General features: G+C 35.5%; 1 protein-coding gene across 1 annotated transcript; it reads left to right on the forward strand.

The window, feature by feature from the left end:
• The first annotated feature begins 762 nt into the window (after positions 1 to 762).
• Positions 763 to 27,756, forward strand: LOC118045325 (beta-glucosidase 12). Its single transcript, XM_035053921.2, has 15 exons — positions 763 to 971; positions 24,381 to 24,450; positions 24,730 to 24,788; positions 24,882 to 24,957; positions 25,077 to 25,154; positions 25,358 to 25,445; positions 25,543 to 25,801; positions 25,912 to 26,027; positions 26,115 to 26,332; positions 26,454 to 26,485; positions 26,586 to 26,688; positions 26,778 to 26,880; positions 26,998 to 27,195; positions 27,278 to 27,366; positions 27,449 to 27,756. The coding sequence occupies exons 1-14, from the start codon at positions 894 to 896 to the stop codon at positions 27,339 to 27,341; spliced, it is 1,542 nt and encodes a 513-aa protein (XP_034909812.2). The 5' UTR covers positions 763 to 893; the 3' UTR covers positions 27,342 to 27,366; positions 27,449 to 27,756.

Raw genomic sequence — 27,756 nt, forward strand, 5'->3', positions numbered from 1 at the left:
GATCCTCCACCCTCAGCTTGAGGGGGCATATTATAGAATGTATAGCATGTATATCTCTGAATAAGAAATTAATGTAGGATTATTCCAATGTTGTAATCCCTATGGTTACTGTCGTATTTTGCCCTACATATATAAATAGGAAAGGTTGGCTAAGGCCAACATAAGTCATTTTGTTATTCTCAACTAAAACTTGTAATCATTTAATCACTAAAATTTTGATATCATATAAAAAATATATCTCAACTTAAAAGATTAAATTTTCAGATAAGGTTAAAAAAATAGTGTTTTATATTACTCTCCTAGCTTTTAGTTTCAAGATCATGTGCAGTGCTTGACTTGACTAATTCAACAAAAAGAATTGAACATGTATTACTTGTTATAAACTATTAATTTTCTCTGCTTCAAGAGCAATTGGTAATGTTTTTTGTTGCTCAGAACGAAAAAGGTCAACATACAATTAATGTCGTTGAAAATTATCATTTTAAAACTCTTCTTGGCCTGGAAACCCGTCAACTTTCGCTTGGCTTCTTGCCATCAGACAAGAAAATTGATGTCGTTTAAAATTCTTATGCTGACGATCCGGTTGCTGGATTTTCTCTGCAAGCTTCAAGTACAATTGCTACAGAGTGCAATTAGAGCACGGAATCTTAAGTTTGGTGCTTGTTTCAATTATCCTTCTTGGTTGTTGAGAATAACCATTCAAAATGATGCATATAAATAGGCTCTGGCATGTCGATGTTCTTACAAAATCCATACTTCATACGTTCATTTATTTATTTTTTCACTGCTATCTCACTATACATTCTTTATTCTGATCACCCAACAATCTTTAGTACTGCTCAAGCTTGTATTGCTCTTCTGCAAGGCTGTTCAACAAAGACTTAGTGTCTATCATGGGAAGTATTGCCCAGTTGAGTCGTAATTCTTTCCCAGATGGTTTCGTTTTTGGATCTTCTTCGTCAGCTTACCAGGTACAACATTGCTTCAAGTACTCTGGTCGAAGAGAGAAACGCCTCAATTGTTTGTTCTCTGATAACGTTTAAATTATATGCAGTTTGAAGGTGAAACAAACAGGAGAGGTAAAGGGCCGAATATATGGGACACCTTCATCGAGGAGCATCCAGGTATCTCTTTATTCAATGCCGGAGTTCGTTACAATGCTTTCCTAACTAGAACAACGAATATAAATCTCTCAAGGAGTTTTCGGCCAGCATGCTGATGGGCTGCCAAAAACAATAGTGTATTTTGTCTATTAAATCCAAAAGAAGAGAGAAAAAGGAAAGAAAGAAGGTGACTGTTGGGATTAGGGGGAGAAAGTGCGTGCAAATTAAAGATGTAAATATGATTTTGATCAAATAATATATATTCAAAGGAATTTAAGAAAAAATTCTGAAAAATTGCAGAGAGGATAAGTGACCATAGCAGTGCAAAGGTGGCAGTTGATTTCTATAATCGCTATAAGGTACGCTGTTCATCTTATTTTTCTTTTAGTTCCCTTTTGTCGATCTGATCAGCATTACACTTGTTGATATATTTTACACACAAAATGTCATAGGAAGATGTGCAAAGAATGAGGGGAGTGGGAATGGATGCTTTCAGATTCTCTATTTCCTGGTCTAGGGTATTACCACGTAAGTGTTTTCTTTTGTTTTTACCCTACATCTCATTCCTTTTTAATTCACGACTTGACTTTCGAAGTCCCACATATTTCCTTACTTTGATTTTTCAATCATCGAATTGAATTCATCAGATGGCAGACTAAGTGCTGGAATAAACGAAGAAGGGATCCAGTTTTACAACAATCTCATCGATGAGCTCATAAAAAATGGTTATAACCCTTTCCTTTTCCTCGATGACTGTGTTTCATAATAATGTTACCGACTAAATAAGAATCTTGAAGTGGCCATGGTAAATGCAGGGGCAATCTTACTTTGCTTGAATTTCGAAAATTTGAAAAGCATTTTCCAAACTTTCATACAAAACGTTTCACACTTTAGTTTTCTAATATTATTTTTGCTTTGAAATGTACAGGTATACAGCCTTATGTAACTCTCTTTCACTGGGACACTCCACAAGCAATTGAGGACACATATGGTGGTTTCTTGAGCCCTAATATTTTGTAAGTAATCGTTTTTATATTCATATTATATAAACATCTCACTTTAATTTAAATCCTCCATGCATGCTAGAATCTAATAATTTCAAAACTCATATAGAAACGATTTCCGAGACTTTGTGGAGCTTTGCTTTCAAAGATTTGGAGACCGGGTGAAGCACTGGATCACTTTAAATGAGCCTTTTATGTTTAGCGTCAATGGTTATGACACGGGCACATTAGCACCCCCGGCAGAATTTCAACTTTGGAGAATTATCCAGGCCAAACCCAAAATCTCTGGCCACCGAGGTTTACATTGTAACCCATCATCTGTTGCTTGCTCATGCAACGGCTGTGAAAGTGTACAAGGAAAAGTATCAGGTTTGCACAAGCTAAAGCTAAAGCTATAATTTGAGGCTCCTTTCATAACAAATTTAACCAAAGTTTTCAGTGTGACTGTGCTAATTTTATCATTGAAAAAATCTCGTCAGACGTGTCAAGGAGGAAAAATTGGGATAACCCTCGTTTCTCATTGGTTTGAACCTTACTCAACTAGTGAAAGTGATCGGATGGCAACTAAACGGAGCCTTGATTTTATGCTTGGATGGTAAGCATTTTGCCAGCCGATTTGGATAATACAATAATTTGAAACATTAATTTGCCAAGATCTTAAATTCTATGTTTTTGGCAGGTACATGGATCCTCTAACTAAAGGTGACTATCCACAGAATATGCACGACCACGTTGGAGGAAGATTGCCTAGATTCAGTGAGGAGGAATCCAAGATGCTGAGAGGATCTTATGACTTTATTGGGGTCAATTACTACACTACATATTATGCTCAGAATGTTGAGGATGTTAACTATAAGAATATTGGGTTTATGGAAGATGCTAGTGTTAACTGGCCAGGTGAAATATTTATTTGCTTGTTAATTAAATGAAAAAAAAAAAAAAAAAAAAAACTCTCAGAATAAGATGGTCTAAAATTCTACACTTTCGATCTTACTTATGTTGATATTATTTTGCGTACAGGGGAGAGAAATGGAATACCAATAGGCCCACAGGTGAATGTGATTCTTCATTGTTGTTTCAACAAATTAGTAATTGATATGTAGAATCTTTCCTTTTTCCCCTTGGTATTGAGATATATAAATCAAATTAGCAGGCCGGTTCAAGTTGGCTTTATATTTATCCCGAAGGTATTCGTCATCTTTTGAATTACATAAAGGACGCGTATGAAAATCCAACAATGTATATCACTGAAAATGGTAAGAACAGAGCTAACAGCCCTCATGTGTTTATGGTTATAGTTGTCAAGAAGCTCTGATTTACTGATTTGTTGGTTTTTTTTAATTAGGAGTTGATGACGTGAATTCCTCGTCGTTAGAGGAAGCCCTCAATGATCCCATCAGAGAGCAATATTATAAAGACATTTTCCACAATGTTCTGAAATCTATCAAGTGAGTTTGTTCTTTTCAAATTCATGTTCTCCGTTCCCTTTTCAAACAGTACTAGTTTTTATTTTAAAAGGAATTTCTTTCTCAGTCTGATCTGCACTAAAAACTTGACTTTTGCAGTGACCATGGTGTCGATGTCAAGGGGTTTTTTGCTTGGTCATTCTTGGATGATTTTGAATGGGGATCCGGTTATAGTTCAAGGTTTGGTCTCTTCTACATTGACTACGAAAACAACTTGAAACGATATGCCAAAAATTCTGTGAAGTGGTTTAAGCAATTTCTGAAGAAGGACGAAAGTACTGAACTCAACGATAACATGTAAGGACTCTTTTCGTATGATCAAGACCTACTTGAAACCACTTCAGAATAGCACCAAACGCTGAAGCCAAACTTTGTTGCAGCAAGTTAGGTTTCCACGTCTGATAAATTCTATTCCATGTTTGCGTCCTTCTAGTTTATGGACATCTGTGGATCTTTGTCTTCGCACTCTCACATTTTCGTCTAGGATCGATGCTGTTCTTGTTGTAATAATAATATTGATTTGTAATATTTTTTTATTTTTTATATGTATTGATTGGTTATCAATCAAATTCGATATTAAATATTAACCTGCTTTGCGCAATTTCTTTTTTCCAGTAATATATATTTTGAAGGATACTTCTATTCATGCATAATCCTTTTCCCTAGAATTCGAGGAATGCATTGTCAAACTGAAATTTATCAAGACAAGTGAAAAATAAAATAAAGAATACCTGTGGAAAATAATTAATTCCTGAGGATGCAAAATGTAGGGTCTCCTCGAAATAATCCTTAAATTCAAAGGGAGGGTGACACGACCAAAAAGCTTGATGTCTTCTCCCAAGTGCAGGAGTGTCGAAGTAATAAATAACTCGGCAAGACCGGGATCGAACCACAGAGAGGTTAATTGTATAAATTATAAATAAAAAGACAACAACAACAATAACAACAATAATAACAATAATAGTAATTAATAATAATAATAATAATAATAATAATACTTAGTACGTGGCGTTGTTACACCTGAGAATGATCTAAAAGATCAGGTCACAGGTTTCCAACCTATATACTGAGTTTATGAAAAGATCAAAGAGATATATTATATAATATAAATAGAATGTAAATAATAATAATAATAATAATAATAATAATACTAGTAGTAGTAGTAGTAGTAGTAGTAAAAGAAGAAGAAGATGAAGAATTAATGAGAACTTTGAGATGAAAGATTAATGTAAAGATTAAACAACGATAAAAATAAATGTCAAGGTTAGAGGATCCACTAATGGTACTTCAAACAAGTATAGTATAAACTCTTATTACTCAATTGGAAACCACACATAAAAGGAGGTTCCAATCATATTATAAATTGTTAACATGATTACATTAGTTATCTTATTCGAATAAAGCTAATACTTGTAAATGTTGGCAGACATTCATGATTATAACTTATGTTAACAACAAATCAAGTTCCTTTCATAGCTCAGGTGTTGGTTATACCATATAGTATGGGCTATGAAAGTACCAAGTATTTGTTGTACCAAGTGTTATACAACATAAATCTAGATTAACCATTTAACAAGCAAAGTATTAAAAGTGAACAAGATAACAAATATAAAACATGTTAGTATCCAACGTTAAGGTCCATGTTAAGTTTATATTATACTTATTCTTACACCATTAGTGTACCCTTTTCACCTTGACATAATTAACTTAGCCAAACATAATGAAAGAAAGAAACATAAATGAACAAGATAAGAACATAAATGAGAAAGAAGTTAACTAAGTAAAGGAAAGGAAATGAAGTGCATAAACTTGATATTAATGAAAGCAAAACATAAGCAATACAAAGAGAGAAAGCAAGAGCATGATCTTGATCTAGAAACCAAGATGCCTAACTGCATGGCAAATGCCTCTTTTTATAGGCTAAAATTCAGAACTATTGATTTGTTGACTAATTGATGAGTGGGTGGCCACATCTTGACTTGGTGACAATCCTTATCTTCTTATCTGAACAAAACATCATTGCTGACATCATAATTTGCCCAGAATCCTCAGGAATGTTCTAGGAAATTGTCTCAGCTTTCCAACAAAAAAAAGATGAGGTCATTTGGACTTCTAGAACTCAAGATATGGGTTAAACACTCAAGATATGTTCCTTCAATTTGGACTTCAAAACGGCCTTTTTAAATCTTAGGCTCCTCATAAAAGTTGTAGGCCTTTGTCTTACCTTTCCATCCATATAAAATGGACCTAAATCCGAGATCTAGAGCTCTAGATATGATCCAAATACAGAGCAATGTTCCGGTTTGGATTGCACCAACATCTCTTTTCTAAGTTTGGCCATCTTTTTGTCCTTTCACTTTCAATACTTAAACTCATCATTCAATCCTTTTATTTATGTGATAGGCCTGCATTTAAGATGAACATTTACCATAAATTAAGGTATCTTATAGTATCAAACTTGTTATTATAAAACATGCTTTAGTTAAGGAGTTATTGATACTTCAAGTGCAAAATGATGATATAAAACCTTGATAAACATGCACTTTTAAGTACTAATTAGAGGGGGTATAAGCAATTTTGAAAATCCTTATTTTATCGGATAAATCCTGACCATTCTAATGTCTGTACATAAAAGAATGATGCTTTTAATATCGAAAATATATTTTACGTATAAGTTTATAATCCCATATACTAAAAGAAAAAAAAATTTCTTTATTTTTTTTGAAATATTGGCCTAGTTCTCATGGCTTTAATAAATTATTTATTAAAGCTCAAAATACATGCTAAAACAAATTTTTGAATTTTTCTTGTATGAAAATATGATATATATATATATATATTAATCTTTTTTTTTTCTTTTTTTTTTTTTATCAAATGTAAGAAGTATATTAGATGAAAAAGAGCAAGACGAGCTTGCAATACAAGTTGGAAACCAGCAGAGTTCAGAATATATACATACAAGCAAATAGGGAGTAAACTCCCCATAGACACAAAAACTAAAAATCAGCGGAATACAAGCTGAAAACCAGAAAAGGGAACAGACTCCCTTGAACGAAGAAAAAAATAACAAAACAGCTCAGCAGATTAGCTGACCATTTCCTCAATAATCAGCACAACCAATGCCCAAGCTAACCATCTGAAGATCAACCCGAAAGCAACCATCGAAGCCAACAACACAATCATCCAGCAAGGCAAGGAAGACGTGCACACCGCAGGAACGATCCAGCTTCAAGGAAGAGTAGATCACAAAAGCTAGAGGCAGCCAACTAGGAATTAATTCACCAGTTTGAAACAAAGAGCCATTATCCACGTAAGAGAGCCATGCAAGACATGTAGCTGAGCATAACAGAAACGATCCAGCTTCAAGGAATAGCAGAAACCAAGAGCAAGAGGCAGCCAGCTAGGAATTAATTCACCAGCTTGAAACAAAGATTCATTATCCACGTAAGAAAGCCATGTATATATTTTAATCTTTGAGAGACTTCGTTGTATGCATGAAACAATTTTTTTTTGTTTTATAATTTTTTGCAATGTTTCAACAAAAACTGGTATTTTAATATCGGATTTGTATTTTTACGGTACAAAAATACAAATCAATATTAAGCAAAATTGATATAAAAATATGCAAGAAAATCACCAAAAAAATTTCAAAAGGATTTTTTGATATTTTCTAGACTAGGTCGGACCCGTTCCAACCATTTTGGTTCGGGTGTTCACTTGTAATGTGAATAGTAGAGAGCAAATTACTTCACTCTCCACTGTTCACTTGTAAAAAAGTGGAGGTAGTAAATGTAAACCCCAGGAAAAATAAATAAATAAATAAATAAAAGTGAAGAAATTCATGCATATGGTTAAATAAAAACATGAATTAAGAAATTTTTTTAATATAAATTTCCAGGTGAAATAATTCGAGACATTATAATAAACCCAGTACTATTAAGGGTTGGATGTAATTGAAGAAAATAATACATTGAAAGGAAACACGGGGCCTAAATGCAAATAAGGGAAACTATAAAGTATAAATAACCTCTCCTCACAAAAAAAAATCTGCAAGAATCATAAGGAAAGAAAATATGGAGTTTTGCATCCATTCTTGCAAAATCAAGAGAGAAACACTAAAATTTCAAAAACCCATCCAAGATTAAGGGTTTATAGATGGGATAAACACTTGTGTACAAGGGATTAACAAGAAGAAAAGAAGGAGGGAGTTGAAAATCTTCAACTAGTTGAAGATCAAAATCTTAATTCATATTGGGTAAGGTGTTCTAAACATGATCTTAAAAATTCATTTCAAATTTGATAATGAATTGATGCTTGATATTGAATTATAGGTTAGGGTTTATTATGGAAAGAGATTAAAATAGATTCCTTATATATGTAAATACCTTATATAGGATAATTATCATGTATATTATACTCCACTCTAGTATTGTACATAACCCTAGAGATATAAATACAAAGGATGGTTGCAGCTATTAGCAACCATTGTAATTCACATACAAATTATTCTCTAAACTTAACTTGGTATCAGAGCAAGCAAAGAAAATAAAATCGCAGCTTTATTTTGGTCTAGTTCTCTTCTCTGTCAATGATGAATAACTTTGTTGCTGCTGCACCATTCACTCACTCTTCTTCCTCTTGTCGCACCTGACATCGTGGTGGCCCACAAAATAATCTCTTGATTATGGAAAAAGAACAGATTTCTTGCATCTGGTTCTTTTAAGGGAAAATGTCTTGTATAAGGAGTCGCCACCCAGTATTATGGTCACTAGGAACCCTAACTGGTCAACAGAGATTCTATGGTACGGGATTGGTTACGAAAAAGAGAAGATATTATCACCCCATTTTTTAACCTTGGTATTGTCCAACCGCATATACCAAGTGAGGGCAGCGTCACTCAAGCTGTCTTGGAAGAAATGAATCAGTAATTTCTCATCATCAACCACCTCAGTCATTTTGTTGCAGTATGCTTTGACATGAGTTGTAGGACATTGAGTTCCCGTATATTTAATGAATTCTGGCACCCTAAACTTCTTAGGAATGACTACGTTAGGTACCAAACACATATTGACAGCTTTCACCAGGTCACACAAATGGTTTCCCTCATCTGCCCTTATCCTCTATTCTAGGGTAGTCCATTTTTCCAAACCCTCTTCTCTCACCATCTTGCCTTTTTGAGATTCTTTCTCGGTAGAATCAATGGTAAACGACATTCTCATGGGGTATGCTGGCTGGAAATGCATGGCTTGTTGAAATTCAGATGGCACCCTATTTGCCCCCAGATTCTATGGATCGAAATAAGTTACATGCATATCTTCAGGCTGAGCTATAAGTGTTGCTTTTCTGGATTTATCTCTCAAGGCCTGCTCGAGTAGACTAGTAAGCCTTGTGACTTCTTCTTTAAGATTATCCATCTCTTTTTGATGTTGGGCTTCCAACTGGGCTCTTTCTTCGTTTTCCATTTGTGTTTTCTCTTGAACGAGTGTTATAGATGGGTTTCAACCTGCTAAATGTAAATCATGAAATTATGCAAAAATGTTGAAGCAATTAAAAAAATGCGTATGAAATGCGGACTTGCCCTATACGGGGTGACAACCAATAAGAAGATCCTAATTATTAAGTGCATCAAAGGGTTAGTCATTATCTAGTTTTAAATGGTCTCTCGCATGCTCAGCGATCGTCCATGAAAGGTCAATATGAGGCTTACAAGTAGTGTGAAGATAAAGGTGATTAGTACTTAAAAGTGCATATTTATCAAGGTTTTATATCATCATTTTGCACTTAAAGTATCAATAACTCCTTAACTAAAGCATGTTTTATAATAACAAGTTTAATACTATAAAATACCCTAATATATGGTAAATGTTCATCTTAAATGCAGGCTTATCACATAAATCAAAGGATTGATAGATGAATTCAACTACTGAAATTTGTGAAGATAAAGAGAGGATGAAACTTAGAAAAGAGATGTTGGTGCAGTCCAAACTGAAACACTGTTCGGTAATTGGGTCATATCTCGAGTTCTAGATGTCCAAATGATCTCAAATTTTTAAAAAGATTCAGTAAGACATAGGCCTACAACTTTCATGTTTTCATCAAGATCTAAGAAGGCCGTTTTCAAGTCCAAATTATAGCAACAACGGAGAAGTCTGAATCTGTCCTGCAGCCCGAACACTGTTCAGTGTTTGGCCCATATCTGGAGTTCTAGAAGTCCAAATAACCTCCATTTTTTTTCCTAGAAAGCTGAGTCAATTTCCTACAACTTTCATGTTTTCCAGTGGACCCAGTTCAGATGGTAGCATTTTTTTGTTATTCAGACAAGAAGATAAGGATTTTCACCAAGTCAAAAGTTGGCCACCCACTCAACAATTAGTCATCAAATCAATACTTCTGAATTTTGGCCTATAAAAGGAGGCATTGCCATGCATTTGGGGGCTTGGTTGTTCAGATCAAGTTCATGCTCTTTATTTCTCTCTTTATATTTTTTGTAATTTTTAAGTTTTGCTTTCATTAATATCTTGTTTATGCTTTTCATTTCCTTAGTTAACTTGTATCTTATTTATGTTCTTGTTTTGTTTATTTATGTTTCTCTTCTTCATTATGTTTAGCTAAGTTTATTATGTCAAAGTGAAAAGGTTACACTAATGGTGTAAAATAAGTATGGTGTAAACTCAACATGGACCTTAATGTTTAATATTAACATGTCTTATCTTTTTATCTTACTAATTCTTAATACCTTGCTTGTTAAATGGTTAATCTAGATTTGTGTTGTATAATACTTGGTACAACAAATGCTTGGCACTCTCACAGCCCAACCGTATGGTATTACCTACACCTGGGCTATGAAAGGAACTTGATAATTAATATGATCATGTTAATAATTTATAATGAGCTATTAATGACAAATCATCAGATTGGAACCTCCTCCGTGTGTGGTTTCCAAATTGAGTAATAAGAGTTTATACTATACTTGTTTGAAATACCATTGGTGGATCCTCTAACCTTGACATTTGTTTTTATCATTATTTAATCCTTACATTAATCTTCCATCTCAAAGTTCTCATTAATTTCTTCATCTTCTTCTTTTATTATTATTATTACTACTACTACTACTACTACTACTATTATTATTAATATTATTACTATTATTAGTATTATTATTATTATTTACATTCTGTTTATATTATATAATATATCTCTTTGATTTTTTTAAAAACTCAATATATAGGCTGGAAACCTGTGACCCGATCTTTTAGATCATTCTCAGGTATAACAACGCCACGTACTGAGTATTATTATTATTATTATTGCTATTACTATTGTTGTTATTATTGTTGTTGTTGCTGTTGTTGTCTTGTTATTTATAATTTATACAATTAACCTCTCTGTGGTTCGACTTCGGTCTTATCGGGTTATTTATTACTTCGACACTCTTGCACTTGGAAGAAGATATCAATCTTTTGGTCATGTCAAAAGGCCCTGAGTAATATCAGTTTGGCATATCAACTACTTCCAAGTAAACAATCAAGCGAGAGTTGGATGGTTTCACGAGTCTTACCCAGGCTAAAACCATTGGGGTACCGTTACTCCCCTACTTATCCTAGGTTGTAAAGTGTGTGCTTTTAAAGTGATGCATGCTAAAGTAGTAAATGCTGGAAAAATAAACAAATAAACACAACAAATAAATAGCAATAATAAGACAAAAGACAAAGCTTAATCCTAACTCCCCAGTAGAGTTGCCATTCTGTCGCACCCGACATCGCGGAGACCCTAAAAATAATTCTCGATTATGGAAAAAGAATAGATTTATGGCATCTGGTTCTTTTAAGGAAAAAAATGTCTAAGGAGTCACCACCTAGTATTATGGTCACTGGGAACCCTAACTGGTCAATAGAGATTCTGTGGTTCGGGATTGGTTACGTAAAAGGAAAGATATTATCACCCCTTAAACGTTCTGCCTAAGGCAAACTGCATTGTTGGTTTTTTCTTCAATTGCTAAATATTTATTCTCTTATGCTATGATGATTTTTTTATAATATTCCTGACTCTAGCGCCAGTGAATATTCGAGCTCGAATAATTCCAACTCTGATGTTGGTAAACATTCGTAGCTGAAAAAAATTGGATCAATATTTTTTATTCCCTACTCTAGCACCAATGAACAAATAAATAAAAATGAATTTATTTTTATGCATGCACATATTTTTTTTATTTTTTTAGCTAAATAAAATAAACTACAATGAATAAAAATAATATAAATTTAAACCGGTATTTTTATTCCTGACTCCAGCGTCAGTGAATAAACCAATAAATTTACATTATTTTTATTCATGCATACACATTTGTTTTTATTTTTTTATTTTTTTATTTTTTTAGGGGCTGGGCCCACCTCAGCCCATGGAGGCTGGGCAATATAAAGCATGCGTGCATGTGCAGGTAAATGGAGTGAATTAAAATGAAAAGTGGGGGAAGTGAAGCCTACTTACCTGGTTCTGGAAAAAACCGAAGGCAACAGTGACACTGGTTCTGATCACAGTGGCTTTCCTCTGCTTATGTTTTTCCCTTCTGCTTGTCTCCCTCTGTGTTCACTTTTCTACGTTGCCTCTTCATTTTTCTCAGCGACTTTTGAAACCGAGAAGACGATGGAGAGGCCGGCCCACTGTGAATTGGTTGTTGATAGGTTTTTCTGCAAGGACGAAAACAATGGCAAAAACTAAACCCCTTTCTGTGTTGCTCTTTGATTTCTCTTTTCTTTCGGTTTTTTTCTGTTTTGTTCTGTTCACTTTGTTTGCGTTTTGGGGACGAAAGCAAAGCTGGGAACGCTGGCTTTTGGCTCTTTCCTTTTCTTAGCTTGTGCTTTCGGTCCTCCCTCTCTCGGTACCCTCTATTTTGTTCTCTGCTCTTTCCTTGTCTACCCCCCTGTTTATTTCTCTTCGTCTCTGTTCCCTGAGAAGAAACAAAAATTTGCTATTCTGGTTCGTTCTTCTGTCCTCATTTTCTGCCGTTCGTGGCTTTTTTCTTCTCCCCCCCTTTCGATTCTGCCCTTTTCTCCTTTCTCTGCCCTCTGTGACCTTTTGTTCTCTGGCTTTTATAGCCAGAGAACAATCCGTTTCTTCCAACCATTGATTGCAGGTGTAATGGCGGCGGCAGGCGTTTGTTGAAGAAGATGAACAGTGTATCCACAGACGGCGCCGTTTTGAAGTTTAATGATTATTTGCATTTTGGCCCTTGAAGTTTTAAAAGTTTTGTAATTAAGCCCCTAGTTTAAATTGTAATTGGCCCCTTGCATTTGTGCGCCATTTTCAATGTAGTCCTTGGATTTTAATTTGTTGCAATCATGCCCCCAATTATCCCCAAACTTTGGTATTTCTTCAATTAAGTCCCTGATTTAACTAATTTAATTAATTCTAAGTCCAATTAAGTCTCAAAACTTATCGATTCTCCAATTTAACCCTTAATTGTATTAATTAAATTAATTCCAAACTCAATTAAGTCTCAAAACTTATCAATTCTTCAATTAAACCCCTGATTGGATTAATTAAATTAATTTCTTAATTGGATTAATTAAATTAATTCCAAGCTCAATTAAGTCTCAAAACTTATCAGTTCTCTAATTAAACCCTTAATTGAATTAATTAAATTAATTCCAAGCTTAATTAAATTAATTCCAAAGTTTAATTAAACCCCAAAACTTCCAATCATGTTGCCCTTAACCCAAATTTTAATTCATTCTTCATTTATTTCATTTTACTTGTTTTTCCATCATTATTATTTTTTTCATCCTTTTCAGTAAATAAAATAATGATAATAATAATAATAATAATTAAAATAAAATGATCAAAAATTGGGTTACAACACCTCTCTTACACCACCATCAATGACAGCTGCTACATCTGGTGCTCCTCTTACTGCTAACTCAGACTTCCTCTTTAGATGTCACGACTGCTATGAAAAAAGTCCCTGCTATCATCCCTCTCCCCAACACTCTACAGGTAATATCTTTAAAGCTCTCCAACACCAATTTCCTGTATTAGAGGATGCAGATGAAACCTTTTCTCTTGGGCCAAGGTATTTTTCCCTTAGTGGATGGCTCATTACCATGTCCTCCCTCTCATTTGATTTCTGTTGACACCTCCTTACCTACTGTTAATGCTTCCTATTTGTCATGGAAGCAATAAGACCACCTACACATGAGTGCTCTTTTATCCTTCCTCTCCATGGAAGTTCTGCACCTAGTGGTTGATTGTAACACCTCCCACGACATCTGGACAATGCTGGAAACAACCCTTGTTTCTCCTTCCAACTCACGAATTATGCAGCTCCATGGTTCCTTCCAAGAGCTACGACATAATGATGAATTTGTTAGCACCTATCTGCAGAAGGCTAAGTCCTTGTTTGATGAACTTGCTGCAGCTGGTAGACCGATCTCTATGGAAGACTTTAATCTGTATGTGTTTCGGGGATTACGCAGCGAGTTTAAGGACCTGGTAACCATCTTATCTACTAAAGCTGATCCTATCTCGTACACTGACCTCCACAGCCACCCCCTCATGCATGAATTTATCAACAAAACCAATATCCATCCTGCTATAACAGCTCCTCTGTTACCCACTCCATCCCAGCAGCCATCTGTGTTTTTTGGGCAGTGGCAATCAGGTTCCAACGCTGGCAAAAGAGGCCGTTTTCACAGGGGCTGGCAACCAAATAACTGTAGTAGTTATCGTGGAAATCATGGTTATGGTTCAGCTCAGAATTTCAGTCTTACAAATTCTACTTCAGGTTCACAGTTTGGACAACAGGGAAATCGGGTCTCCTGTGGCTCAAGTCAGCACTTTGGGCAGCAAAGCAACCATTTTGGGGATTCTCATCGCACCATCAATTGTCATCTATGCTATGATTATGGGCATACTGCTTAGCAGTGTTCTCAATTATCTACTCATCATTTACAAGCTAATGCCAATTTAGCATTTAATACTGCCCCCACAACTTTTCTTGTTACTTGGTTTCCTAATACAGGTGCGAATCATCATGTGATGCCGGACCTTGTGAGTATGACAAGTTCAGAACCTTACCTTGGTAATGATCACTTACATATTGGCGATGGTAAGGGACTTGTTATCTCTAATATTGCTCACTCTCACACTCAGTCACCCAAACACACATTTACATTATCCAACATTTTACATGTTCGTACCATCAAGAAACCTTTACTATCTGTTCAGAAGTTTTGTCTTGAGAATAACATGTTTTTTGAATTTCATCCATTTGTATTTTATGTTAAGGATCTCATGAAAAAGGAAGTTCTTCTTTCCGGTCGGAGTAGAGATGGTCTATATGTTTTGTCCGAGTCCTCTGCAATGTCATTACCTCAAGCCTTTCTATCCACCTGAATCTCTACTTCAGCTAATGTCTAGCATCGTTGTCTTGGACATCCCAGTCCATGTATTTTGCATTTTTTAATGTCAAATAAAAAGGTGTCCTGTACGTCAAAATATTTTAATTTTAATTGTTCAGCATGTCCTCTTGGTAAGTCGTCTCGTTTGTCTTTAAAAACTACAGGTCCTCAAACTCAAGCTCCTCTTGACTTGATTTTTAGTGATGTTTGGGGACCTTCCCCTATGTCATCATCTGATGGATTTCACTATTTTGTTATTTTTGTGGATGCCCATACAAGGTTTATTTAGTTTTACCCTTTGGCTGCCAAATATGATGTTTTTACTGTCTTTCATCAATTTCAAGCACAAGTTGAACATCAGTTTTCCTTAAAAATTAAATTTGTTCAAACAGATTGGGGCGGCGAATATCAAAAACTCAATACCTATTTTAAAACAATAGGTATTCATCATTGTGTTATTTGCCATCATACTCGTGAATAAAATGGCATGGTCGAATGTCGTCATAGACATATTGTTGAAACTGGACTTACTCTCCTAGGTCAATGTAAAGCTCCCTTAAAATACTTGAGTTCTACTTTTGAAAGTTCTATTTATTTTGCAACTCACTGTAAATTACCGATGGCATAATTATGTCTATAAATTCATCTATTCAAAATTAAAAATATTTTTTTAAAAATAAAATTGTGATATGAAAACTATAAGATGTTGTACATTTAAGGTAGCATAGAGTACGCTTAATGGTGGCTTAATGAGAATCTGTAGGAGGATACATAAACTAATAGACTCTGTTAATAGCAAAGCAGATATTTGGGTGGGTGAAGGTAAGATACTGAAGAGCACCCACGATTTGATGAAACCGTGTAAGATCAGAGAATGAATTATCCGGTAGTATAATAACTTTCGAAGGAGAGACTGGAGTATCAATGGGTTTGCAGGAAGTCATACCAGCTTGGTGAGGATGCAAGAATATATTTGTGTTAACGCAACATCAAACCCATACCTATAGATTGAACTTCAATACCTAAAGTGAAATGCGCCCGAGTAACGAAGCTTGAATTCAAAGCATAGTAATTGTATTAGGCGATGAAACATAGTAGAGTTGCTACTCGTAAGTAGGATATCATCAACAAACACGATAAGATAAAGATATTAGAGCCATCAGACAAGATAAAAAGGGAGGTGTCAACCTTAGAGGCCTGAAAACCAGTGGATAGCAAAAAAATCACTCAGGTAAGTGTACCATGCCCTGTTTTAAAGAATACAATGACTTGTGCAATCTACACACATGAGATGGAAGAGTAGAGTCAACAAAACCTGGAGGCTGTTTCATATAGGCCTCTTCAATAAGAAAGCCATTGAGAATAGCATTATGAATTTCGCACATATGTGGCGTCACGGCGATTGTCCACCCTCAAGGGAAAATGTTTAAGTCTATCTGGAAAATATGGGGAGACAAGAAATTCTTGTCTTTTATCATTGAAAACTTTTAATGGGAGTCGCCACCTAGTATTCTAGCTACTAGAAACCCTAACTAGTCTTAGAGATCGGGTACGGAGATTGGGTGCATAAAGGGAAGGTATTAACACCTCAACTATGCCCTACCTAAGGTAGGCTGTGTTGTTTTAATGTCTGATAAAAAACTATGGTCTTAGTGTGTTTTCTAATTATCATGAAAAATGGGCCAGCACCAGCCCAAAAGATTATAATTATTTTCATCTTGCTGCAGAACGTGAATTGCTTACGTTTTGTATGCAAATGAAAGACAACAGAAAATGAAGCAAAGAAGGAGAGATGATTACCTGGCATGAAGGGCAGTGGTTATTGTTGTCTGCGATAGCTAGAGGTGGAGGAGACGGTGCCGGCGAGGACGGTTTTCACCGGTTTTTCCCCTATTTTCCCTATCTCTCTCTGTTCTCTCTCTCTTTTTTTTCCCCTTTTGTTCTTCTTCTTTCTTTCTTTTTTCCTCTCTCGGTTCTCTCCTCTATATCCCTATTCTACTTCTCTCTTCTTTCTATCTATTCCTGTTTGTTTTTTTTACCTTTTCTTTTTCTTTGTTTTCCTTCTCTTCTTCCCTTGTTTTTTTTCTCTCTCTCTCTTGGTTTTTTCTTCTCTCTCCCCCCTCCTTTTTCTCATCTTTTGATTTGTCCTCCTGTTTCTTGGGTCTCCCCCATAGTTATAGGAAACATAGCAAAGAGAGAGGTACGGGCAGCCCCTGTGAGGCCGCCCCAAAAACAGCCAGAGGGGTACGTTCCCTCCTTTTTCATCGCCTCGTGGGAGGCCACGGGTCAGAGGTTATGCACGTGGAGTTATGGTTGGTGTCTTTTTAATGTTTTTTAGAGAAAAGGGAGAGAAAAGTCGATAAAAAAATCTTCTTCTTCCCCTACTTCGCACGTCAAGGGGAAGAAGAAGATCCACAATGCCGTTCAAAATAGCACCATTTGGGTTTTTTTTTTTTTTTTACCTGAATAGTGCATGAAACGACGCCGTTTTGGAAAAAATGTACCATTTCATTTAAAAGGAAAAGGCGGCAAAAACTTATGTCAAAGTACAAATCAGTCTTCAATTTGTAATTAGTTCAATCGAGTCCTTAATTTCAATTTTTATTTTAAAATCAATGCAACTGCATCTCTGCCAAAAAGCAGGCAGCAACCCTAAAGTTGGTCGCCTTTTTTCCTTTGCTCCTTGGCCTTGAATTTATGCAATTTCACCCTCAATTGATCAATAAGCTTCTAATTTCTTCAATTGGGCCCCTGGTCTGGTTTTAATTCCAGCCCCTCTATTTACGTGCCTTTTCTATTTTGGTCCTTGGTTTTGGATTTCTTCAATTAAGTCCCTAATTGACCATGCAACTTCAATATTTAAGCAATTAAGCCCCTGATTTGACTAAATTAACTTTCAAAAATTATAATTTGACCCTATAATGTAATTTCTTACAATTAAAGCCCAAATTAATTCCAAAATCATTTTTTCTTGCAATCAAACCCTCTATAAAATCAATTAAACCTTCAATAAAATTTAATTGAGTCCCTAAATGTTTGATTTTGCACTTTCTTTCCACAAATTGAATATTTTTTGTCAACAGGGCTATTATCAACGAACAAAATACTGTTAAATTTTAATCTTTTTATTTTTGAACCTTCTCCACCAATTTGTTAACCATTTTTTGAGCGTTCTGACATCCTATTTTCACTGTTATATTTATTGATTTTTAAATTTTTTAAAGAAATAGAAAAAAATGTGAATTAGGGAATAACCCAAAAATGTGCTATGACAATGAATATCAAGTTGATGAATCTTCCAATTGCGTGAAACCATAATGGAGAAAACTATTCGGATGGTGGCCTACTTAATAACTGAACTGAAGGTTTCAGAATAATCAATGCCTTCCTACAAGTAAAGCCTCTAGAAACAAGGCATGCTTTATAACGCTCAATTCTACCTTCAACATGATGTTTGATCTGATACACCCATCTACTACCAATAACGTTCATCAAAGGAAGAAAGGGAACTAAAGACCAAGTGCGGTTAGAGCGCAAAGTCTTGATTTCATCACACGTAGCATCATGCCAAACAGCATACTTGTCAGCATAAGAGAATGCAAGAGGTTCAGAAGAGAGAGAGTGCAGTACTTGGGGGGAGGTAGGGTTGTTGTCCATAGCCCTGGTGTTGGAGATGAAGGCAGCGAGGAGCTGTATGGCCAAACATTGGGTAGAATTGGCAGCGTGGATTCTACCCCCTACTGCGCTTCCAATTTCCTTATCTATTGTCACTGGTGGAAAAGTCATGAAGCCTGTGGATATCTGGTTTAGACACTGCAAATCGGTTGCCTCTACTGTTGAATTGGTTTGGACGACAACCTCCATGGAAATGGCCCCTACTGTGGCCAAAGTTCCCAAAGGTATGGCATTGAGAAACAAAGGTAGAAGGAAGTGTGTTGGGCGTGGGCAACAAAGGAGAATTGATGGTAGTAGACCCCATGGATGGATTGGATGATTTGTGAATAAATTCATGCATGGGGAGGTGACTATGAATATCTGTATATTGTAGAGGTTTGGCCTTCGTTACAAGGCTTGTTGCTAAGTCTTTAAACTCTCCCCGAAGGCCACAAAACACATATGAGTTGAAATCCTCCAGCGAAACAGGTTGGCCAACAATAACTAACTCATTAAACAAGGCATTATCTTTTTGCATAAATTGAGTTATCGATTCAACACATTGTTGAAGATCTTGAAGAAAGCCATAAAGTTGCGTAATACGAGAGATTGATGTGGAAGCTAGAGCTTGCTCAAGTGTGCGCCAAGCAAAACATAAAGTTTGGCTACCAACAACAAAATGTAGAACTTTCATGGATAGCAAGGAAAACATAGCACTCAAATTGAGTTGGTCCTATTGCTTCCAACTAAGAAAGAGTTGATTTACCTAAAAAGAGGTACCATTGGCAATAAGAATATACAGAGAGGGGCAGGTGTTGGAGTCATTAACAAAGCCAAAAACTCCTTGACCTAGGATACACAAAATCATCTACATCTACTAATAGAGATAATTGGTGCTTGTTAATTTGAGAGAGATGACTTGTTGACTGTAGGAGAGGGAGATAATGGTAGTGGTAGAGGCGACAGAAACAATGTCAAAAGAAGGCTGCAATAGGGGAGTATTGTTTTGGTTGAAGATGGCATGACCACTAGCTGTGTGCTATGGCCACGGCAAAATAGAAGCAGTAGAGGAGGAATATAGGGTTGTTATGGAAGGGGAAAGAGCTGGCACCGCCAGTGCTGCAAAAGAAGAGTGAGAGGAGAGGAAGTGTTTTAGTTTATTTAGGGCTCTGATACCAAGTTGAGAATAATAGAATAACTTAGGTTGGCCTTAGCCAACCTTTCCTATTTATATATATGTGGTAGAATACGGTAGTAATCATAGGAGTTACAATATTGGAATAATCCTACATTAATTCTTATACACACACACACACACACACACATGTTGTACATTCTATAATAGATCAAAATACAAAATATCCCATTATAATTACTTTGTCATTCAAAATGATATGACTTAGCTATATCCAAGAAATAAATAAGTTTAGCCTTTAGAATGGTCAAGATTTAATCCGATATGGTAGAGACTTCCTCATGAAGGGAGATCTACATTAAACTTTAGACAAGACTAATGAATAGAAATACAACTTAGAAGAACATTCAAATAACAATATAGCTTCCTTTAGGTAGGGTGCACTGGGGGTGATATATCTTATCCTTGCACAACCAGTCCCTTACCCGGACTCTCGCAGACCATTAAGTTTTCTAGCGACCATAATACTAGGTGGCGACTCTTAAACCTTATAATCATATTTTATGATTAAATCTAAAACCCCTTTCCAACACACTTAGGAGACATCTGCCAATCGACATTGGGCACACCACAACAATGGGCTTCCCGTGTTTGTTATTTATCTTTATCCAACCTGGCATGGCATTGTTTTGAATTTGTCCACAAGAGAAAGCATAGCCATTCGACTTAAGTCAAGCATTGGTTTCAAGGTAGGTGATGACATTAACATTTGTTCTTAGATTGATTTTTGGCTAGGTACTCTAGCTCGTCTTCATAATTTATTTCCTAGACCATTTAATCTTTCTTTACAACAATTATTTGGCCTTGAAAATGTGTATAGCCTGATTGATAACTCACTTAGCTTGACTTGGAGGAGGAATTTGAGGTCTTGTGAGCTTTGTATAAGGGGAAATTTAATTGTAGAGGTGGAGCGTGGTTTAGTGTTTTTTGGAGGTGAAGATAGTAAGGTATGAAAATTTGATAGCTCCAACACTTATTCAGTTCATTCAAGTTGCAAATTTCTAGAGAGGCTATTTGCTTCAAGGGCTCCTTCTTTTTTTGTTTTGCTCTGGAAAGGTTTTGCACCTCTTAAAATTGATGTGCTCATGTGGCTCCTACTTAATGGTAGTCTCAGCACTAGGGCTTTTTAGCTAAACGGGGGATTGTTCATTATGAGGATGCTCCTTTTTCTTTTTATTACGAGGAGATTGAGACTAGTAATTATCTATTCCATCATTGTACTATTGCGTGGAATTTTTAGGATATATTCATGCACTGGTTCGGGTATTTAATTCGTCTATCTAAAGATCCTGAACAAAATCTTCAAGAATGTTGGTCAAAGGTAATTTTTAGTGTCAGGCTATTATTCTTCTATACAAAGGCTTTTATTGGTTTATCTAGTTAGTTTGCAATTGACTTATCTTCGAGTCCAAGGTCTATGATTGGTATGTGATTTTTTATCTTACCTTTCAATGTTTGGCTTTTTGGTTGAAATCCTCAGTTAGAAAATTTAGTTACATGAGTTATAATCACATCTGAAGTCTTGAATGTATCTTGAACTAGACTAATTAGTTTGGTTTTTGTTTATTTGCTCCTTTTAGATGCTTGTATTGTAAGTTTTTATTCCTTCAATCACTATCTTCTTAATGGTGCTCTTTTAATTTAATTGTACTCAATTACTATAAAGAAATAATATAAAGATACACCTATATATTTTATACAACTCTTATTTATAACCCTTGTATATGGAACAATGCATGGTAGTAGAATTATAGGTTTCCTAATTACAACCTTTCAAATAAAGAAAAGAAAAAAGATCTATAAGCATCTTGCAAATGTTCAGAAATCTCAATAATGAAGTACAATGACAATAATTACATGAACTTGAGGCACCATATTGGTGGTGTGATTTGTATTCTATGTTTAATCTTGCCTAGATAATAGGGATAGTATGATAAAAAGGGTAATCTAATACCGCTAATTGTTAAGGAATTCGTTGGAGGCTTGGCATAATCGAGAATGCACATTAGACCACTATGAAGAGCCATGATGCCCCTTATTTTGCTGCCAATTTCCTTGCCTGCAGTAATTGTTGGAAGACCTATTGAAGTTGCAAAAATCAGACCTGTGTCTACCGTTGCCATTGTTGGGACACCACCCTCCCTGAAATCGTCCTCTACCTTTACAAAAGGAACCAAAAGACTAACGTTGGGCAATAAGAGCTAAAGGGGGATGTTTGGTATGGGAAGTAAAGGAGCATTGATTGTAGCAAAACCCATGGATTAAAGGAAGGTCTTGTGAAGAGATTCATGAGTTAGGAGATAACTATGAAGATCTGTATACGAAAAAGGTTCTGCCTTGGTCACGAGGCTGGTTATCAAGTCTTTGAACTCACCCTGAGACCCCAAAACACATACAAATTAAAGTCCTCTAGCGAAACTGGCTGGCAAACAGTGGCTAATTTATCAAATAATGCTTTAGTTTTTTGCATAAACCTAGTGATTAAATCATCACCTTGTTAAAGATCTTGAAAGGAACCATAAAGTTGCATAACACAAGAACTAGATGGAGAAGCAAGGGCTTGCTTAAGAGTGCACCAAACACAGTGCAAGGTTTGACAATCAACAACAAGATGGAGAAATCCATTGAGAGCGAAGAAAGCAGTGCACTTAGAATAAGTTGGTCTTGTTGTTTCTAATGAAGAACATAATGATTAACCTACAGAGAAGTACCATCAACTATAACCACATGAGGAGAAGGACATGAGATTGAGCCATCAACAAATTGGAAAACTCCTTGTCCAAGGAAATATGACTTCATTTGCATGCACTAATACAAGTAATTTATGTTTGTAAGTTTCAGAGAAATAACTTGATGGGTATTAGAGAGTGGAACAATGGCATCCAAGGAAGCAAGGTGGATGACAATAGCAGCAACAGAAGAAGCCTAAAAATTGAAACATTCATGGTTGCAATATTTCAGCTAACATCGACAGGAGTAGAGTGTAGAATAGAGGAAGAGAACAAGTTTTGTAGAGGCATGACAAGAGCAAGGTAAGCTTCATATGCAGACTACACTGGTTGTGCAGCAAAGGAGAAGGTTTGTACCAATGGAGCAGTAGAGGCAGAGGAAGTCTGCACTGGTGGCTGAGAAGAAGAGTCCATTGGAGAAAAGGGGAAAGAGTTTTAAATTGTTTAGAGATCTCATACCAAGTTGAGAATAATAAAACACTTAACTTATCAGTTAGCCAACCTTTCCTATTTATATGTATAGAGCAGTATGCAATAGTAAGTGTAGAGGTCACAACACTAGAGTAGTCCTATAATATTTTCTATATATATATATACACACACATTCTATAATACAAATTAAGATTTTAATTTGAGATGATTTTTTGTGCTCATGTTCTATTAAGTTTATTATATAAAGCATTGGATTAAAGATACACCTATATATTTTATACAGCTCCTACTTCTAATCCTTGTGTATGGAGCAATGCACAGTCCTAGAATTTTAGGTTTCCTAATGATAACCTTTCAATTAAAGAAAAGAAAATAGGTTTATAAGAATCTTGCAAATGTTCAGAAATCTCAACAATGAAGTATAATGACAATAATTACGAACCTGAGGCACTATATTAATGGTGTGATTTGTATTATGTGTTTAATCGCCTCTAGATAAAGGGGATAGTATTGTTAAAGAACCAACTCAACCCAATAATTTAAATATTAGATGAGGTCCCAAGATATGATTTATATTATTTTCTAATACACTTTCTCGAGTGAAGGCCGCCCTTTGAGTTTAAAACTTGCATATACTCACATTATTTTGTGCTTAATTTTTATCAAATAAATAGGGATGATGAGATTTAAACTCGTGATCGCTTGGAAATCAAGACTCTGATACCATGTTAAAGAATCAACTCAACCCAATAGCTTAAGATGTTAGGTAAGGTCCTAAGATATGATTTATATTATTCTCTAACAAGTATAATAAAAATGGTAATCTAATACTGCAAATTGTTAAGGAATTCATTGGAGACTTGAAGAGGATGCTTGAATTCCGATAGAAGCAAAACACAGTTTGTTTCTCCTAATCAAGTTGAAGTTTTCGCGAGGATAAACTTTCTTGGAAAATAAATTCCAGACAGTTGTAAAATTGAATTCCTGGCTGATGACTAGTTGATGGCTTCAAAGGCAAATGAATTCCAGGCTGATGACTAGTTGATCGCTTCAAAGCATTTCTTGCACGGTTTAGAGATGGGTTGTCGGTTTGGGATTGAAGAAAGGTCATCTTAGAGATTGATCGTAATTGGTTACTCTCCTAGGCTTTTGGTTAAAGATCATGTATTGTGCTTGACTTGGCTAATTCAGCGTAAAGAATTTAAAATTGTTTCATGCAAAATTTCTAGCAAGCGATTGGTAATTTCTAGCAACCATTTAAAAACTTTCGCTTGGCTTCATGACTGCTATCAGACAAGAAAATTAATGTCTCAATTACCAGGTACAACATTGCTTCAAGTACTCTGGTCGAGGAGAGAGACGCCTCAATTGTTTGTTCTCTGATAACGTTTAAATTATATGCAGTTTGAAGGTGAAACGAACAGGAGAGGTAAAGGGCCGAATATATGGGACACCTTCATCGAGGAGCATCCAGGTATCTCTTTATTCAATGCAGGAGTTCGTTACAATGCTTTCCTAACTAAAACAACGAGTATAAATCTCTCAAGGAGTCACCTGCCAGCACGTTGATGGCCCGCCTAAAACCATAGTGTATTTTGTCTATTAAATCCAAAAGAAGAGAGAAAAAGGAAAGAAAGAAGGTGACTCTTAGGGTCAGGGGGCGAAAGTGCGTGCAAATTAAAGATGTAAATATGATTTTTATCTAATAATATGTATTCAAAGGAATTTAAAAACAAATTCTGAAAAATTGCAGAGAGGATAAGTGACCATAGCAATGCAAAGGTGGCAGTTGATTTCTATAATCGCTATAAGGTACGATGTTCATCTTATTTTTCTTTTAGTTCCCTTTTGTCGATCTGATCACCATTACACTTGTTGATATATTTTACACACAAAATGTTACAGGAAGATGTGCAAAGAATGAGGGGAATGGGAATGGATGCTTTCAGATTCTCTATTTCCTGGTCTAGGGTATTACCACGTAAGTGTTTTCTTTTGTTTTTACCCTACATCTCATTCCTTTTTAATTCACGACTTGACTTTCGAAGTCCCACATTTTTCCTTACTTTGATTTTTCAATCATCGAATTGAATTCATCAGATGGCAGACTAAGTGCTGGAATAAACGAAGAAGGGATCCAGTTTTACAACAATCTCATCGATGAGCTCATAAAAAATGGTTATAACCCTTTCCTTTTCCTCGATGACTGTGTTTCATAATAATGTTACCGACTAAATAAGAATCTTGAAGTGGCCATGGTAAATGCAGGGGCAATCTTACTTTGCTTGAATTTCGAAAATTTGAAAAGCATTTTCCAAACTTTCATACAAAACGTTTCACACTTTAGTTTTCTAATATTATTTTCGCTTTGAAATGTACAGGTATACAGCCTTATGCAACTCTCTTTCACTGGGACACTCCACAAGCAATTGAGGACAGATATGGTGGTTTCTTGAGCCCTAATATTTTGTAAGTAATCGTTTTTATATTCATATTATATAAACATCTCACTTTAATTTAAATCCTCCATGCATGCTAGAATCTAATAATTTCAAAACTCATATAGAAACGATTTCCGAGACTTTGTGGAGCTTTGCTTTCAAAGATTTGGAGACCGGGTGAAGCACTGGATCACTTTAAATGAGCCTTTTATGTTTAGCGTCAATGGTTATGACACGGGCACATTAGCACCCGGCAGAATTTCAACTTTGGAGAATTATCCAGGCCAACCCAAAATCTCTGGCGCCACCGAGGTTTACATTGTAACCCATCATCTGTTGCTTGCTCATGCAACGGCTGTGAAAGTGTACAAGGAAAAGTATCAGGTTTGCACAAGCTAAAGCTAAGGCTATAATTTGTGGCTCCTTTCATAACATATTTAACCAAAGTTTTCAGTGTGACTGTGCTAATTTTATCATTGAAAAAATCTCGTCAGGCGTGTCAAGGAGGAAAAATTGGGATAACCCTCGTTTCTCATTGGTTTGAACCTTACTCAACTAGTGAAAGTGATCGGATGGCAACTAAACGAAGCCTTGATTTTATGCTTGGATGGTAAGCATTTTGCCAGCCGATTTGGATAATATAATAATTTGAAACATTAATTATTTGCCAAGATCTTAAATTCTATGTTTTTGGCAGGTACATGGATCCCCTAACTAAAGGTGACTATCCACAGAATATGCACGACCACGTTGGAGGAAGATTGCCCAGATTCAGTGAGGAGGAATCCAAGATGCTGAGAGGATCTTATGACTTTATTGGGGTCAATTACTACACTACATATTATGCTCAGAATGTTGAGGATGTTAACTATAAGAATATTGGGTTTATGGAAGATGCTCGTGTTAACTGGCCAGGTGAAATATTTATTTGCTTGTTAATTAAATGAAAAAAAAAAAAAAAAAACTCAGAATAAGAAGAAAACAAGGTCTAAAATTCTACACTTTCTCACTTATGTTGATATTATTTTGCGTACAGGGGAGAGAAATGGAATACCAATAGGCCCACAGGTGAATGTGATTCTTCATTCTTGTTTCATCAAATTTGTAATTGATAAGTAGAATCTTTCGTTTTTCCCCTGGTATTGAGATATATAAATCAAATTCGCAGGCGGGTTCAAGTTGGCTTTATATTTATCCCGAAGGTATTCGTCATCTTTTGAATTACATAAAGGACGCGTATGAAAATCCAACAATATATATCACTGAAAATGGTAAGAACAGAGCTAACAGCCCTCATGCGTTTATGGTTATAGTTGTCAAGAAGCTCTGATTTACTGATTTATTGGTTTTTTTTAATTAGGAGTTGATGACGTGAATTCCTCGTCGTTAGAGGAAGCCCTCAATGATCCCATCAGAGAGCAATATTATAAAGACATTTTCCACAATGTTCTGAAATCTATCAAGTGAGTTTGTTCTTTTCAAATTCATGTTCTCCGTTCCCTTTTCAAACAGTACTAGTTTTTATTTTAAAAGGAATTTCTTTCTCAGTCTGATCTGCACTAAAAACTTGACTTTTGCAGTGACCATGGTGTCGATGTCAAGGGGTTTTTTGCTTGGTCATTCTTGGATGATTTTGAATGGGGATCCGGTTATAGTTCAAGGTTTGGTCTCTTCTACATTGACTACGAAAACAACTTGAAACGATATGCCAAAAATTCTGTGAAGTGGTTTAAGCAATTTCTGAAGAAGGACGAAAGTACTGAACTCAACGATAACATGTAAGGACTCTTTTCATCTCCTCTTATTATATTAAAAAAAATCTCTCAACATTTCTCATAACACAAATGATTGCAATAACAGAAAATCAAAATCTCGAATGGAGGAGGGATCAGCTCGTAGCCGTAAGAAGTCGAGAATTGATTAAACAGTGGCATGAAATATATAATAAGGTATTATTGTATATCATCTTCCATAACTACTTTTATTGCATTCATTTTTCATGCTCAACAAACTAATTTATTAACAATGCAGGAGCCCTTTTCGTATGGTCAAGACCTACTTGAAACCACGTCAGAATAGCTCCAAACGCTGAAGCCAAACTTTGTTCCAGCAAGTTAGGTTTCCATGCACGTCTAATAAATTCTATTCCATGTTTGCGTCCTTCTAGTTTATGGTCATCAGTGGATCTTTGTCTTCGAATTAATTCTCGCTTTTTCGTCTAGGATCGATGCTGTTCTAGTTGTAATAATAATATTGATTTGTAATATTTTTTATATGTATTGATTGGTTATCAATCAAATTTGATAATACATAATAACTTGCTCTGCGCAATTTCCTTT

This window comes from Populus alba, chromosome 1 (assembly GCF_005239225.2).
Source record: "Populus alba chromosome 1, ASM523922v2, whole genome shotgun sequence".
Lineage (NCBI taxonomy): Eukaryota > Viridiplantae > Streptophyta > Magnoliopsida > Malpighiales > Salicaceae > Populus > Populus alba.